Here is an 18,032-nt window from a genome sequence, read left to right on the forward strand (position 1 = left end):
CTTACGTGTGAGGTATTATGTCTATGGACAATGTATGTGGAAGGTATTTTTACCCCATTTGGACAAAAGTTAAGCTTTAATTGGAATTATGAATCCATGATTTCTTTGGTTCTCTGTCTCTTATGAACCTAATGAGAACACTACTACATTAAATCTTAGAATGTCTATCTCACAAGGGCAGGGGTTGGGCTGTAGTGTTTAGAACCTGGTGTTTGAAAATAAAAGTCATGCCTCCTAACAGGGAAGAGGGTCTAGAAAGCAAGAGAATCCTTGCCTGAGAAGAACACCTTGTCCATAGTAGATACTCAATTAAAAAAAATGGTGATAAACAAAAAGTGTGGCTGTTAAATGAATGAGATCAGGCCACCGGATTATCACGAACACAATGCTTGGCATATAACTACCATTCAGTCATAGTTATCTGCTTTCAGTTTCAATTGTGGGCATGCTTCTCAAGTACCACCAGCCATTCCCCTCACTTGACTCTGAAAAAATAATTAAAAAACAAAAAACAAAACACAATGTAAGTATAATCATGGCCTGACCTCAGGTGCTCACATGACAAATCAAAGGAATAATTGATTGATTTACTCTCAGATGAAAAAAATACTTCCTCATTTTCTTGCTTTTGTGTGTGTGTGTGTGTAGCGACACTACAGGGGAATTCTCAAAGCTTGGTAGTGACTGTCTTGTTTATTATGCTGCTTCCATTAGTTGATAAAACCAATTTCTGCCTTGCCAACAGCTATTTTCCTAAAGAAGTTTGTATTTCCATAGATCTTCTGACGTAATGGCGTCTCCTCTGGGAAGGAGATGCTAATTCAAGAACCTAATAGACCTGTTTCAGTATATGAGTGTAATTAAAGTATGATGTATGTAAAGCACCTGTAGGCATGGCTCCCAAGTGACTGGTGCTGATGCAGTCATCTGTTAGAGCCTTAGAGACTAGCACTGGATAGCAAATGTGGGCAGAGTCTATGGTCTTTGTGCCTTTGAAGCCTAGTTTTAGAGACATGCTGAATACAAGTGCGTATCAGCAGCTGGGTGGTGTTCTTCTAATGCAGTCATATATATCATTTAAGAATGAAATATATGATATCTACAGTGAATATATTTAGGAATTGAATTTTAGGGGAAATTTTATACACAGTGAGAGACACATGTCACTAGATAGCAATAATTATAGCGATATGTGTATAGTGGCTTTTAGTCTACCAATCATGTTATAGCTTTATCTTAAATGTTACAAAAATGCATTCTGAGTCTCCTAAAAAATTCTAAAATCAATAAAGAAGAATGGCTGCTGCCTGATTGATATCTGAGTAGAGTAGACCTTGTACCTTTATCACTCAATAACTCCTCATGAGTGGTAGTATTCATTATACACAGGTGAGCATTACGTTCATCAAATGGGACTACCTTCCAGAAACTTTCAAATTAATGGCGTTTTACTCCTGAGACTGAAAATATTTACCCAACATACCCTTTCATAAGGAAGTAGATCTTGCCTTCCACAAGTTGGAGAGGATTCTGGGTTTTCAAGTTCCTTTGTTCCAAACTTTTCCGAGTAGGAAGGAAGGAAGCCTTAGCACTTTCTGAAGCCTGAGTAAACAATTTGAGGCTGCTGACTCCCAGGAAAATGTTAGTTGCTGAAGGTCTCTAGTGCCCTCTGCAGGTGGGAAAGTGTAAATGCAACATTTGCTAGTTCCTTACTAGAGTTTCTTCTACAAGAAATAAGCCTGTACCAAATCAGCCTAAACCTGAGACTTAGAGAGTGACAGATAGATAAAATAATAAATAATTATTAATCTAAAAATGAAAGGTGTCCACTAGTTTCTGAAACAGCTGCTTCAAGTTTATTCTATCAACACACACTGCCCCCACTGCTGCTGAGTTTCTAAGTGTTGCGAGTGGCCAGGCGAAGCTTTTGCCTTCAAAGAGGTGAAGGGACATGTGTATGACCACATCACACAGTCACAGATGCTGTCATATAAACTAAGTGTTCTCTGTTGGAGAGAGAACTGGGGAGGGTGTGTTCACTGAACAAGACGTAGGAGGGTCAGAGAATACACAACATAACATGCAGAGAAGGAAGCTTTTACAAGTCACAGAAGACTTTGAATGCGATGACCGGGAATCTGTGGGTAGTTGATGTCTAGTTGGAACGTAATGACAGGAATAGGCAAGAGGCCAGAGGCCAGGCACCAGAGTGCTCTCCATTCTGTGCCTGGACTTTATTTAGTGTTGATCTTCTTTGCAACCAAGGAGCAACTCAAAGTGTGATAGGCTTCTAAGCAGCGCAGTCCACCCTGTCTTTAGGAATAATCCTGTGTTGGGCGGAGAAGAGTAGATGGAAGAAAATATTCAGGAAGTAGGAAGGTACAATTAAGGAGCCAGATACAAGGGTGTGAGGGAAGGAGTGGGAGACCAGGGGAGGGAGCCTCACAGAAGCCACAAGCTGCCAATGAGCAGCACAGACCGTGGCAGGCTAGCCAGATGGACCCTGTGCTCTGCCAAGAAAGATTTCATTTTGTTTTTTTCTCCATTTACTGCATTGGTGGTTAGCAGTTTCTGTCACACACATACACACACACTCACATACACACAAACACTCACATACACACACATATGCACACACATTTGGGCACACACTCACACACATACACACACTCACACACATACACACACTCACAAACCCATACACACACTCACAAACCCATACACATACTCATACACACACTCATGCACACATACACACACATGAACACACTCACTCATACACACACACACACAAATGCACACACTTGAGGAGTTTAGTTTGTGGAATAGCTATGTAATTCTTTGTGCAATTTGCCTATCATAGGCCCTCAGCCTTTCATTGAAGATACCGCTGATCTCCTTTGGCACTGTTTTGCTTTAACAACTCTTATCTCAGTGGCTGTGAGTCATTCCCCATGTGATATGTCACTGAGCTCTCGAAGCTGTTGTATGCAGTGTTTAGTCCATAAATTCTTATTCATCCTATCTGATAGATGAGGAACAGGATTCAGAGAGATTAGATGACATGACCTGGGTCAAGAGCTAGCAAATGATATTAATCACAAACCATTTTCTAATTACCTTCTAACCCAGGGAATGTCAAGGATTGCTTCCTTAGAAAGAAGATCTTTTAGTTCACAAATAGTTGCTATCACTGGGAGGAGGGTGACATTCATAGATCAGCAGTGACACCAACATTCTGAATGGCTGGGCTACTAACTAGCATATCACTAGATAAGGAAATGGTGTCCCAACTGTGCTCCAAACTGAGAAGGCTCAGTTCTGACACTAAGCACAATCAACTAAAGGTGTGCGTTCTCTTAATGTACAGCAATGCAGCAACATTTCATTTCATCCTTGATTTGTAATTTTTTATAAAGATAGCCCAAATTATTGTATAGGAAATAGTTAAATGAGTTTAAGATGCCTCTTCTCTCTTCATTTGAAAACAGTTATTACTACACAACTATTCTGCTAAAGCCTTTTGACATCAGCTCATTGGTAACAAAATGGAGAGATGTAAGGATGTCCACTTTAGGCTTCATGGGATGTTGATCCGTTTCTTGACTATTTACCTTCTGCTGCTGGTGTAGATGCTTTCCTCACGTCCCATCCTATACCTTGGCTACGATTTCCAGATCCTTCATAGCCCTTCACAATGAAACTCTTTCTCAAGCCACTGAATGCGGCATGCAAATGCCTCAAAATAATATAACCAACAGCTAGCGGTGGTATCACGTGCCTGAAGTTTCCAACATCAGGACTTTAAAGGCAGGAGCAGGAGAAGCCAGATGTCAGTGTTACCTACATAGCAAGTTCAAGGCCAGTGTGGGAGACCTGGGACTCTGTCTCAAAAAAAAAATGTTTTTTAAAGAATAAAACTAAGACTTTAGAGTTTGAAACATTGCAATTAACAATTGAACAAGCTGGATCTTTCTAGAATCATATTCCATTCTTGAAGATGAGAGACGGGTAGAAACAGGCATAGTGTGTGCAGAAGAAAAATATAAGATCCTTAAGCTAAAAAGTGAAATGTGGTCTGTGGTCTAATCAAGATTGTGTGTACAGACAAGTAAAGAGATTCCACCCACTTAAAAGATTGAAATGTGTTTTCTTTTGCAGATTTGAAGGTGTCTTGGTACTGCAAAGACAAGAAAATCAAACCATCTCGGTTCTTCAGGATGACCCAGTTTGAAGACACCTACCAGCTGGAGATCGCTGAAGCCTACCCCGAGGACGAGGGAACATATGCCTTTGTTGCTAATAATGCTGTGGGCCAAGTGTCCAGCACTGCCACCCTGAGGCTGGAAGGTACAGTGAGACTTTTAAGAATTTTCACAATACCAGTAACAGTTACTAAGGACTTCACATAAACCGTTGGCCCTTCATTCTTTTCATTTAATTCACCATTTCCATGTTGCGAAGTTTCTGCCCCTCGCTCTCCGTGGGCCCTTGCCTTTGTATTTGCCCTGCTTTCTCTCCAGAAAGATTTGTGATGTATCACTGTCCCCACTGGCTTTTCTGCTTCCTGATCAGCATGTATCAGACTGTAGTGAACAGTGCTGGGGGGAAGTGGGGGTATATTTGCTTTCTTACTGAGCTAGGATAGCGATCAGACCTTCTTCATGTGCTGTTGACAGAACTCTGATTTCATGGACACTTCAGTAGACAGTTTCAGATCTGGTCACAAGGTAAATATACTCACCAAGACTGAAGGAACCCCTAAGTTTTGAGGGTTCCACTGTTAAGGTGTCTTAATGTTTCTGTTCATTATAATCAGAAACACTTTCTCAATCACTGAGGACTTTAATTCAAAACAAGAGTAACAGTGGGCTGGGAGTGTGGCTCAGTGGCTATGGCACTTCCCTAGCATGCTCCAGGTCTTGATTTTGTTCCTCAGCTACACACACACACACACACACACACACACACACACACACACACCCCTACATACACATACATATACACTAAGATAAAATTTTAAAATTATAAAAGAATCTCACACACAATCATATTTTTTTCAATAAATGTAATCTATGTGAAGTATATGGAAATCATAAGAATTTAGGGGAAGTTCCAGTTTCTTCTTTAATTTTATAGTTATACATTTTCTTAATAACAAATTTAGCATGGTTTACAAAATAGAAAAGCTTGATTTATAAACAAAGTAGGAAAAATAATTCTCAAATCTAGTTGCATTCTCCACTATCATATCCCTGAGCTGTGGGGTTTACTTTATTCTTTAATCTGATTTTGTCTCACCTTGTCTGTCTGGAAAGTGGTCAAGAATTTGTGTGACTGAGATTCAATAGTGACAAAGCATAAGGACTGGATTGACTTCTAGCTCATCATTGAACTCTGTGGTAAACTTAAAGTAGACTATCCCAAGTGAGTTTTTATTTAAACAGAGAAAGGCATTAAAACCTGCATGCTTCTTTTCAGGATTTAGCAAATCTGAAGAAGTTACATCAAAATCCCAATGGCATACCTCACCATCAGTCTCACTTAAGAAGGAGGCCCTTGGCCAAAAGCCCATCTTCATCCAGCCTCTGTCAAGCCTCAGGGTGCACAGCGGGGAGACAGTCAGATTTCACGCAAGGGTTTCTGGTGTTCCCAAACCAGCAATCCAGTGGTTTCATAACCACCAGCCAATTCTACCATCAAAAGATGTAGTTTTCCATTTTGAGGAATCCACAGGCATGGCTTTAATGCTTATAGTTGATGCTTACCCAGAGCATGCTGGGAAATACTCTTGCAGAGCAGCCAATAGTGCTGGGGAAGCCACTTGTGCAGCTACGCTCACAGTGACTGCAAAAGGTAAAGCCCCTCTTGCTCCAAGAACTTTGATTTGCTGTCTACTACCCCACTGCTACTAACAAGAGCCCCTGCTGCTTGCTCCACTGTATACTTGGATCAATTCATGCTTTACTAACCAACTAACATGCAGTACATCTCACCAAGCATCCAACCCACAGACTTGAATCTGACTGGAGTATGTGTTCCATGAAAGAGGAAATCACTATTTTATTAGACAGCAACTTTGCTTGGTTCTTTTCTTTTAGAGGAGAGGGGTTGACTTTGCCAAAGATATCACATCATTTCATCATCAAATGATCTTTCTGCTTAATAATATATTAAAGCATAAGATGGACGATAAATGGTTAATCAAATGTAGTCAGCTAAAGAAAAAAATGGGCGGGAATGGAGAGAGAACCAGATTGTGTTACTCTGCATGGCTGAAAAAATGACAGCAGAAGGAGCCAGATGCCGCACACTGTCTGCATTAGCCTTCAGTAACCACCCATTGCTGGACCACTGGCAGTGAATGTTCTCTTGTGTGGTCCTACATTCTAGAGCACACTGCATCTGGCATGATACTTTCACATGACAATGGTCTCCTTCATCTTCTTCTTCCATGCCATTTATGTTACTGACCTAGGCAAGTGAGAAAACTTAACATTCTTCTCTTTCTCCTGTTGCTTAAATGTACAGTGCAAGCTTTAGATAGACAAAATTCTAGGAAAGATGTCAGAAAGTCCACAAAATCGCAGACAGCAGCTACTGCCTCTTTCACTGCAAAGGGGAACAAAATATCCCAAAAGGAATTAAGTCGTGTCAAGGATCATTGCATAAATACGGAGTGTAGATTTTTGAGTGAGTCTCAAAGCTCTTCTGCCTACACTGCAACATCTGTTACACCATGATGCACCCTGTCCTGAGTTATCAGAGAGATCTGTTGAAAAGTCTAGGAGAGGGTAGGGGGGGAAGGGTAGATTGAAGTCTCTCCTGCCTCTTTGGGACCTCACTGTGAAGTGTGGCAACACTGCTCAGCTCCTCTGTAGTCTAGATGACTTTTCTGTTGATAGAATCTAGACTCATGAAGATGTAGTGACAGAGGCATCAGAGTGAAACAGCCACAGAATGGAAACATCAGTGTGTTGTCATGGACAGTGTTTGGCTGGTAGACCAAGGACTGTGATATGCAGTCATTACCTCAGTAGTGATAGGTGCAGATGGTGGCTACCTAACATTTAGCTATGCTCAACATTTTTATTTTTGCCTTCATCATTTTATGAAGCTTTCTATGCAACCAAACCTAGTCAGTGATTATGTTTCTTAAACTACCTCTAACATCTAACCCATAAGCCCTTTAGGCTTATGGGTTAGGCTAAGTCATTGGCCAAACTTGTAGGAGAATTTAACTCTCTGGTACAGATTCACTTTGAAATCTTGGATCAGGAAATCCATTTATTTTTCTATGTGCTTCTTTTTCTAATATTTATCAAAGACAAATCTTGAAAAGACACCAAAGAAGGCTAAACTATTGTAGTTGCCAGCTATTTCTTAGGTAATTATCATTCTATCTGGTGCTGAGATGAATTTCAATTCAATTGGTTCCGTGGTAAGAGTTAAACAGATTACGCTAATGATAAGTGAGTTTACCATTCGACAGTTACTGCCATTTCTTTTCAGGCCTGGAGACTCTAGGTTTATATGGGGAAGCCATGAAAACAAAAATTGGATATTGAAAATAATAGGGTTCTATTTGGGCTACAGTTAATGGTCTGTAGATAATTTTTCTATAAACGATACTGCTCTTATAGTCTTGTATTCTCTTGAAATTATGGCAATTTTCTCATGGCAGCATCATGATTTTAGTTTTTATTGTACTTGAATCCCTATTGTATCTGAAAGAACACAGAAAAATTTGTCTGGGAGAAGCATAATTTTCCTCTTACCCATGCCTCCTAGGTACAAATACAAGGAGAATATCATATTTGAAGTGCCCGTAGCTAGTGTTTTATATCTATAGGCAAAGGACCTTTACTAGGTCACATGGAAAGGGGTCAAGCAGATGTCATTCAAGCATCCTCAGGGGTTATGGGAAGGAATAGTCACAAGTTCCTCACTGATCCTCTTCAAATGGCTGATGGATATTACAGATAACAAGGGAACAGTAAAATTCTGTCTTGTGTACTGAATTTTGGTTCTCTTTCTTGCCAACTGGGAGAATCAGTCTCATTTGTTCATTTACTACATCCGCAATCCCTCTTACTCAGAGAGGAGTCTTTTCTGAGCCTGAGAGTTTGTTCCAAGGCAATCTCTGGATCTAGTTCCATAACAAACAGTGCAAATGTCTAGGTGAGCAAAGTGGCTCTGTCCAGAGCACTAGCTCTCAGTCGTGCTGAAGTGTTTGGCTAGTGTAGTAATTGTACAGGATGATTGTTTATATGAAGGTGTGGTCTGTGAGTTGTGTAGGTGACAGAGGTGACAGTTTAGCCGCATTGTGCAGTTGGGAGCTGTCAAGGTTGTAGAGGTGGAAGACATGTGGCTCTTTCAGATCTCTTCCCTAAAGTACAGTGAGGATGGCTGAATGTCATCCTTGTAGAGTGGATTGAGCTGGGTACTTTTGGCCCAGAAACTTTTCTGTAATCAGTTACAATGGATTATATTATTAAAACATTATTGGAACAAGAGTACATTTTTTTGAAATCCAGACAGCATTTCTTGCACTTATAAAAGTATTAAAGATGAGACACTTGTAGGTGTTTGAAGAATGAAGGATTGAGCACAAGCATCTAATTATTTAATATGAAGTCAGTATTTCTACGTGCCTTTTAAATTTTGATCTAAATCATCTATATAGGCTACATAACTGTCCATAAAGATGAAAGAGGAATGTAAAGGGCCTGTGACTCTGTTTGAACAGTGGCCTTTAGTGGATAATAAGATAGAAGCATCAAATGTTACTTTTGGACTAACACACTGCTTTCCTTCTCAATCCAATGACGCTCTGTCTTCTTGGCCTTCAGCGTGAGTTGTATTCTTCCAAACACAATTAGTATATGGCTTTGCCTAACTCGCAAAGGAATCACGATGCAGAGTAGTTACAAAAGTTACTCCATTCAGATACTAAGAGTGTCTGAAACTAACAAACTAAGACAGTCTATGGAGTAAAAAGAATTATTAAAGAAAACATCAGGTTTGTCATTTATATCATGCCAAAGATCACAAGGAAATGCAAGAAAAGCCCTCATAGCCACTGCTAGTACTACAGAAATTGAAGAGCATGTGTCCAAGGCTACCAGCCTTGTCCTGGAAGGTATATATATATATATATATATAATTGAAGTTGAGAAGTCTGTGTTCACTGGCTGATGTGTGAATGTGAATGTGTGATATGTGATGTGAATGTTGTATTGTTCCAAGTTTGAGAAGAGGTTCAAATCAAGGGACCATTTACTAGTAAAAAAAAAGATTTATTCTGCAGGAAAAAAATTACAAGTAGCAAGCAATCAAGTGCATGTTCCTAATAAATGTGGTTTCCCATCTTACCAAGTGTGCAGTTGGCAGGACAGGAGGAAGAGAGGATTTCTAGCTTTGGAGTTGCTTTTCTGGGTGCATGTCAAGGCACGGGGGAGTGGAACATGATTCTTTTGTCATAATTTTTGATCCATCGCTCATCTATTCATTTGGCATGGGTATTTTGGTGGGGTGCATTTTCTATTTTTTTACAACAGAAAGAGCAACAATTATCACATGAGTTGATTCAGAAGCTGTGTGCAGTTACTCACCCAGGTGTCTTGTTACTTTTCTATTTTAGCCCCCGAGTCAATTCTACATGAGAGGATCGGCCAGCAAATTGAAATGGAGATGAAAGGTATTGTTATGACGAATATGAGATTGAAGTAGAAACTCTGGAGGATTGGCAGAATCCTTGACCTACTTGATTTCTCTTAGGATTTTTGAAGACATGGCATAGATGTACAAATATATCTCTTTGAGAATATATTCCTATGTCGCATGCCTGGTTTAGTATGCTGACAGTTGTGTGCATTTCACAGTAAATTTTTGGGTGGTAATTTAAAAAAATCTTACATTGAAACTTTATCAGCCACACTCAGCTTTGTGTTTGCAGCCATCTTGAAAAGCGTGTACTATGAACGGGTGTCATGTTAATGCATGAAATCATGGAAGTAGAGGTTTGTGTTCAAAATCATGGTGAATTGAATTGAACAATGGGGGTGGTTAACCTGTCATTTCCAGAATGCAATGTCATGAATGAATTATAATAGAAATGCTACCTTTTTTTTAGGATGTGTGAAAACCTTACAGTCCCATTCTTGGTCTAGACCTCATGCACACAGATCACTTTAACATGATATGTCTCTTATACTGGCTTGCAGATAGCTATCTCATGTGACCCTTGCCTGCTTTACTTTGCATACCGTTGTGACTCTATAGCTGTATTAGTTCGAATAAACGCCTTCTCATTTTATGTCATCTAATTATTATGATTATAGTTCTATGTATTTTTTAAAAGTTCATTATCGAAATTTTAATATTTTAATCTGCAATCAAAAGGATCAGAAAGGGCGTTTATTCTACTCTCTGCAAGTCAGGTAAGATTTCCCTCTTAGCCATCAAAACAGCAAAGTTGTACTGCTCACAAAACAAATACACACAGGAATATGTTACTTTTGAAATGCACTTTTGCTTGTTCAAGAAGAAATTTCAACAGTCTGAAGAAAAGACCAGACAACGAACGATTGTCGTGTCAGAATCTTTTAAACAGAGCATGGTGTTGCGTTTATTCGAACAAATATGGTGAGTGAATTTTTTTACGGATTTGTGAGACTCTGTAGCATGCACTTCATTTCATTTCCTATTTTACAATTTCATTTATTTTCAACTTTTCCAAGTGCTGTGGAAAATAGTAAAATGCTTTGTAATTTAATTATCTTTCAGAAGAACTCTTTGAGGGGGAAGCTGACAGCTCAGGAGACGCAAGAGGAGCCTTCTCTGACTCGGAAGACATAGACCACCACTCCCTGATGGCCAGGAGATATGCAAATAGAACATCATCTACAAGCTCCTGGCCTGAATATTTCAAGCCGACTTTTACTCAAAAACTCACATTTCAATATGCTTTAGAGGGTGAACCTGTTGTGTTTACATGCAGCCTGGTTGCCTACCCAACTCCAGAAATGACTTGGTTTCATAATAATAGGCCCATCCCAACAGGTCTCCGTCGGGTCATAAGAACTGAGAATGACTTACACCAACACTCTTCCAGCTTAGAGGTGAAAAGGGTCCAAGGCCGAGATTCAGGCAGTTACAGGTTCTTGGCAGTTAATAGTGAGGGGTCTGCCGAGTCCAGTGCATCACTGCATGTTATCCAGAAAGGGCAAGATGAGAGATACTTAGAATTTCTGAAAAGGGCAGAACAGACATGGGAAAACATGGGGGGGCTAGGTGAAAGGAGAGAAGAGAGGATAAAGGTTGGCCTGAGGTTTACTGGCTCCCCCTTTAACAAAAAGCAAGATGTGGAACAGAAGGGAATGGTGAGAACCATACACTTTAGGTCAGCGAGCCCTGTCAGGAGGGCAGACTATGTGTACAATGACGAGTGGTCAGAAAGCAAATTTGATATCAGAGGATGCCTGAGTGTAGGCGAGAGTTTCCTAGATGAGGAAACCAAAATGAAATTGCAGCGGTTACGGGAGGCAAGAAAAATCTTCTTAGAGAAAAAGAAATTATCACTTTTAGATGTGTCGTCTGAAGTAAACTCAGTGACTGTGAGAAGTGAGGATATTGTTAGAGATATTCCACTCTCTAGAGACGAAGGGAAGCGTGGGTTTGGACGTGAGTTTGCGGAAGACAGGGATAGGGTCGATAAATCAGCAGAAGGAATCACCCAGAATCCGTACTCCTTTCCAAATCAAATACATCAAAACAGAGAACCTCCTTCAAGTGTCAGAGCCACTGGTGATGAAGATCTCCAGACTGAAAATAGTCCGGACCAAGAGACCTTTCTAGAAGAAAGCCTCCAGAAAGGCTATTTGTATGAGCATGTCCTAGTAGGTGAAAACCTGCAAGCCGTGGAGCGGTTTGAACAGTCTGTGGCCAGCACTATGATCAGAGAGCCATCACCATTCGCCTCTAATGAGGAAATGCATGGATATAAGAGTAGAGGAATATGTGAGTCTCCTGATAAGGTGTCTCAGGTTCTTACAGCATATCCTAGTGAGTCCTTGGATACATTTGTTGATACTAAAGACACCGAAGATGTAGATAGTGGAGGAGGAACACAGAGGGGTTGGCAAGAGGGGCAGTGCCACACTTCCACGAAAGCGGAAGAATTCAAAGTGGAGCATGAGGAGAAAACACGATCTTTTGAAAATTACTTCCAAAAGCATCCACAACGTTGCCCACCTTCATTTCTCCAGGATATTGAATCGCAAGAAGTTTATGAGGGTGACAGCTGTAAATTTGTGTGTCATTTTCAAGGATACCCTCAGCCCATTGTGACATGGTATAGCAATGAGATGCCCATACCACGTAGTCAAGGTTTTACCACTCATACATTTGAGAACTACTCAACGTTAACCTTTCCTTCTGTTCAGCCCCATCATGGAGGCTCTGTTACCTGTGTGCTGTTTAACCAGTATGGAACAGTTAAAGCAGCCAGTATGCTTAGAGTGAGGGCAAAGCCAAGGTATGAGTCCCAGCCTCATAAGGTCCCAGTGTGGCCTGACTACACAGATGAAGAAGAGGAGCTGGCCTTGGTGTTTGACCAGGCAAGAAGGATTCACCCATCTTTTAGTCAAGAGAGGCAAGAACATCTCCACATGTTAAAAGCTCACCTCCCAGAACTCCCCTCTGCAGACAGAGAGCTACTCTCCTTCCCTGTAGAAATTCAGATAACTGCAGCCACTCCAACCCCAGAACAGAACAAAGAATGCAGGGAACTGTTTGAGTTGGAGCCTGAAGTAACACCTCGAGATCAAGCCATCCAGTCACCAAAACATAAATTTATCTTCTCCTCTGATATTACCAATGAGCCACCAAAGATGCTACAGGAAATGCCAAGGAGTGCCAGTTGTAGGGAAGGGAATTCTGTAATGCTTGAATGCTTAATATCGGGGGAGCCTCAGCCAGTGGTCACGTGGTTTCATAATGGAGTTCTTGTAAAGCCGAACCAAAAGTTTGAGATCGAAGAAGTTAATTGTAGCTACAGATTATATATCAATGATGTCAGTTCACAAGACTCTGGAAGGTATCAATGTGTGGCTCAAAATGACTCAGGCATAGCTAAGAGTATTTTAGATTTAACCGTAGAATCCATCACTTATAGGGAATATAGTCAGTTGGAAAATGAAAGCAGAATTTATGCACAGTATTCCAAAAATCAACAAACACAAGTTCAGGGGGAACCTGTAAGGACACATTTTTATGATAATACAGTTGGTCCTTTTTCTGCCCAATCAAATATAAAAGAATACACTATAAGGGAGTATTTTCAAAGCCTTGAGACAGTTGGGGAGTTGGAAAAGAAAAATGAAGTATACTGTCCAACTACTGTTGAAAAACTATCCAAGTCTATCCAGCATGCTTCTAGACCCACAGACATTGAGAAGCCTCACAGAACGGAGTTTCTACAATGCCAAGATGAGGGACATATAGGTGAGAGGTCTCAGTCACTCCAAGCAGAGGCTACCATTTGTCCATTTGTTGATGACTTCAGCAAAGCTAACATTAGAAACAAAGTCAGCGATGATGTTGGATACCATGGACTGGACTGGGGAAATATGAAAGGACATTCTCAAAGTGATTATGTGCTAAATATCCACTCCAAGAGAACCTCTGACACAGTTCAGGACGTGGAAGACTCACCTGTCCCTACCTATGAAGAAGCCCTTGAAGAAGAAAAGTACTACCCCGGGAAAAAGGTGAAGCATAAGGTCATTGCATTCGAAAAGCTGCAGCGTGCAGAAAGGGGAGTTGTAGAAAAGAGACGGACCAAGAAATCCTTTGTTACAGCACCACAAAAGAAATGGGATAATCGAGAGTTTTCATTAACACAAAACGAATCGGGCTCGAGCAATATGCATCGGGCAGAGGAAGTGGCTTCACACACAGAAGCAGATTCCTCTAACATCATAATGGATTTGAAGAAGCTTTCCTCTCAAGCTCACGAGGAGTTTGAAATAGAAGAGAGGGGACGACAGGAAGAAATACTTCCCCTAGACCAAGAAAAGTTTGAGCTCAAAGCACCTGTTACATTTGACCTAAAGCAGTTTCACTCACAGATAGAAAGTACAGGCATGAATTTCCAAGGTTTGGCCAATGGCCAACAAGATAAAAGCTCTTTAAAAACTCAACAACCTGCTTCAGAAATGGCTAATCCTGAAGATGTTGTCTTTGATCTAAAGCAAATGTATTCTCACATAGAAGATCCAGGTGAGTTGTTCCAGGGCCAAGAAACTGAAAGCAAGCAGGAAACATGCCACAAAGAAGAGATTTCTATCTGCCAAAGCTTTCAATATGCCCAGGAAGAAAACACAGCAATTTTAAAACCTGATCTTATACCTGAGTCATTTTCTGAAGTGGTCCATGGTGAAGCACGGGCTTTATTTCAGACTCCATCTGCTGATGTGGAAGAAGCTAACGTTTCTGAGACAGGTGCTTCTGTAGAAGATGGAGATAAGAGTTTCATCTCCCAGTTGAAAAGGGCAGCCAGTGAAGAAGAGTGTTTGGAGGATCATGAAATGGAGGACGGACCCACCTTGAAACCAGCATTTGGTGTGACTCGGGGGTATGAAGGAACTCTAGAAAACCCCAGAGGTGCTGTTCATGGAGCAGACGCGTCTTACAGACGGCTGTCTCTGAGTCAGGACTTGCCATTCTTGATGACCGGAGAGCAGCAGGACCTAAAGGAACAGCTGAGTGAATCAACTGAGGCCTCAGGAGAGGAGATCTACCGTGAAGTTCACGCACAAAGTGAAAGCTCTTTCTCCACCATGCAAAGTGAAAGCTCTTTCTCTACCACGGAAGGAGGAAAGATAGAAAGGAGTTTGCTTGAAGATCTCCCTAGATTGGAGGAGGCCCAAACAACTAAAGAGGGGGAATCTGAGACCTCCCTAACACAGTACTTACTTGCTGAGGGAAGGTATGAGGTGCCTGAAGTTAGAGACACCAAACACAAGGCACCACTTGTTCAGAGCGACTCAATCACTTCAATGGAGGTTGAAGAAGTAACTTTCAACACCGTGTACGAATATTACAACCAGAAACAGGAATCCCTAGGGCGACCCTATTCTCCGGAGTCTGAGATTTCCATTGACGTGGGAAGTACAAGCAGCGAAGACCTGTCTGAGTTAGATCAGTTCTATAGCCCACCATCATCGGTAGAAAATTTAGACTATCCAAAGTCTCCTGATTTATATTTTAAGCCTTCAGATAGAATTGAGCAACCTGTAGCAAATTCAAGAGCTGAGGAAAATGGGGAAAGATACTTAACACCTTCTGAAGGTGAAATACCAGAAAGATACTCCACACCCTCAGGGGAGGCTCTAGAGAGATACTCCACTCCTCCAGGGGAGGCTCTGGAGAGATACTCCACTCCCCCAGGGGAGGCTCTGGAGAGATACTCCACTCCCCCAGGGGAGGCTCTGGAGAGATACTCCACTCCCCCAGGGGAGGCTCTGGAGAGATACTCTACACCCCCAGGGGAGGCTTTGGAGAGATTTTCTACTCCCCCAGGTGAGAATCTAGAGAGAGGTTTTATTCCCACTAGAGGACCAAACCATACTAGAAATGTAAGCACGAACCTGTCAAAGCTAGAGAGGGAAGACAGCACTGCGAATGAGCATTTCCATACACCTACAGACGAGAGGAGTTCACCTTATGAAACATGGCGTTCAGACTCATTCGGCACACCCAATGAAGCCATCGAACCCAAAGACAATGAAATGCCTCCATCTTTCATCGAGCCTCTAAGCAGAAGGAAGATATATGAAAATACAACATTAGGCTTCATCATTGAAGTCGAGGGTCTTCCGGTTCCCGGTGTGAAATGGTATCGAAATAAGTCTTTGCTGGAGCCAGATGACAGGATCAAAATGGAAAGGGTGGGCAATGTGTGTTCTCTGGAAATTGCCAACATTCAAAAAGGAGATGGAGGAGAGTACCTGTGCCATGCGGTAAACATCATAGGGGAGGCAAAGAGCTTTGCAATCGTAGACGTCATCCCCCAAGAGGAAAGAGCTGTGGCCCTGCCGCCACCAGTAACCCACCAACACATCATGGAGTTTGACGTGGCAAACAGCAACTCGTCGAGAACACCTTCACCTCAAGAGATTGTCCTGGAAGTGGAACTAAGTGAAAAAGATGTGAAGGAATTTGAAAAGCAAGTGAAAATAGTCACCGTTCCTGAATTTACTCCTGATCATAAAAGCATGATCGTGAGCTTAGATATTCTCCCGCTGAGTTTAGTCGATCCCAGTGCGGAGTCCCAAGGGCAAGATGGCAGAGAGTTTAAGATCGATTTGGAAGCCTTCGAAATGCCTCCTCGCTTCATAACACCCATCTGCGACTTTAGAATTCCAGAAAATTCCAGCGCTGTGTTCAAATGTTCAGTCATAGGCATTCCTCCCCCAGAAGTCAGATGGTATAAGGAGTACATGTGCATTGAGCCAGACGGCACAAAGTATGTGATTAGCGAGGAGAAAGGGAGTCACAGCCTTAGAATCCGAGATGTTGGCCCTTCTGACTGCGCAACATACAGATGCAGAGCTCTGAATAGCGCAGGAGAAGCCATCTGCCGAGGCTTCCTCACCATGGGAGAGTCCCAAGTCTCTGCTATGGCCACCAGGACAAGCAAAGTGACTTTAAGCAGTCAGAAGGAGGAGCTAGTCTTAAGGAGCAGATACGCAGACAGCTTTTTTGAATTCCAGGTGGTGGATGGCCCTCCCAGGTTCATCAAAGGCATTTCAGATTGTCACGCACCCTTAGGGACAGCGGCATATTTCCAGTGTTTAGTCCGTGGTTCACCGAGACCCACCGTTTCTTGGTACAAAGATGGGAAACTGGTCCAAGGATCACGGTTCAGTGCTGAGGAAAGTGGCATAGGGTTCCACAATTTGTTCATAACAGGCTTAGTTAAAGGTGACGAGGGGGAATACAGCTGTGTAGCTACAAACAACTCGGGAATGGCTAGGAGCTCAGCTATCCTCACCCTCTCTTAATGTGGGATGACTCAGGACCTCTGCCACTCCCAGAGTCTATGTATTAGCAACCTTCCAAGTGTAGCCACTGTATTTGGATCATGATACTGACGACCCCTGGAGATGGTCTTTCTGTGTAGAAATCTCATCTTACTCATGCATGTAAATATTCTGTGATCTAAATGCTGAAACCATCACCTGTGTCAGTTGCACCATGTATCATTCAGCACGATTAAACACCTTCTTGGATACCCACTTGTTTGTGTTTGTGTTTGTACTTCTCTGTCACCTCTCCTCCGCAGAGTGGCTCAGCATTCTCTTTCAGCGGGTACACTATAGATGCAAGGTAGAAGGGTGATCATGTTGGATAACCGTGTGGATAAACTGGTAAGAGAAAACTCCCTCCAGCCCTAGGTCACTTTTGAATTAGAAGCCTCTTAGCATTCAGACAAACCTATGTTGATTTAGTCAGATATAGGAGGGCAAAATGAATAAGAAACTCAGTGTTGCCCAAATGATAGCCAACTTCATAGTCTGTTTATGTTGCAGTCTTGATAATTGGGCATGCATAAAGGTTAGAGTCTTTCCACATTTGGAAATATTTTAATTTCTCACTTGGGACATCAAGTGAAGTGCAGTTATAATTTATCATTGACCTGCGGTATTATTCATCTGAATATAAATTTTTAACTGCATGCCAGTGTCAGAATCTCTAAATTACACAAAAGGTAGGACACTTTTATAATTGAGATGGTATGATAGTTTTTGTTTAGTATATATAATAACAGAGTAAGTTTTCTTATTATTTTTATAGAATTTCAAGCTTTAGAAATAAGTAGAGATCAACAAACATTCAAATTCCAGTAGGATGTTTATGTTTCTAAGGTGAATCTTTAATGTTTTTCAATTTTAATAATTCACAGTGCTTTACTATTGTGACTATGAATCAATGTGGGCCTTGGCCTTTGCATACAAGACATAATA

At 41.5% G+C, this 18,032-nt stretch overlaps 1 protein-coding gene across 33 annotated transcripts in view; it reads left to right on the plus strand.

Moving 5' to 3' along the window:
* Window positions 1-18,032, plus strand: part of Ttn (titin) — a 271,447-nt gene that overhangs the window by 44,311 nt on the left and 209,104 nt on the right. For 32 of the 33 annotated variants that reach the window (XM_085834746.1, XM_085834758.1, XM_085834754.1 and 29 more), the window contains 2 exons: window positions 4,162-4,350; window positions 9,644-9,700. In XM_085834746.1, the coding sequence (XP_085690872.1) occupies window positions 4,162-4,350; window positions 9,644-9,700 (246 nt within the window). Of the gene's footprint in view, window positions 1-4,161; window positions 4,351-9,643; window positions 9,701-10,788; window positions 17,575-18,032 lie in introns of those variants that run through there. The other variant, XM_029473168.2, reaches the window with a different exon arrangement.

The sequence above is a fragment of the Mus caroli genome, unplaced genomic scaffold (assembly GCF_978045245.1).
Source record: "Mus caroli unplaced genomic scaffold, Mus_caroli_1 scaffold_2, whole genome shotgun sequence".
In the NCBI taxonomy this organism is placed as follows: domain Eukaryota; kingdom Metazoa; phylum Chordata; class Mammalia; order Rodentia; family Muridae; genus Mus; species Mus caroli.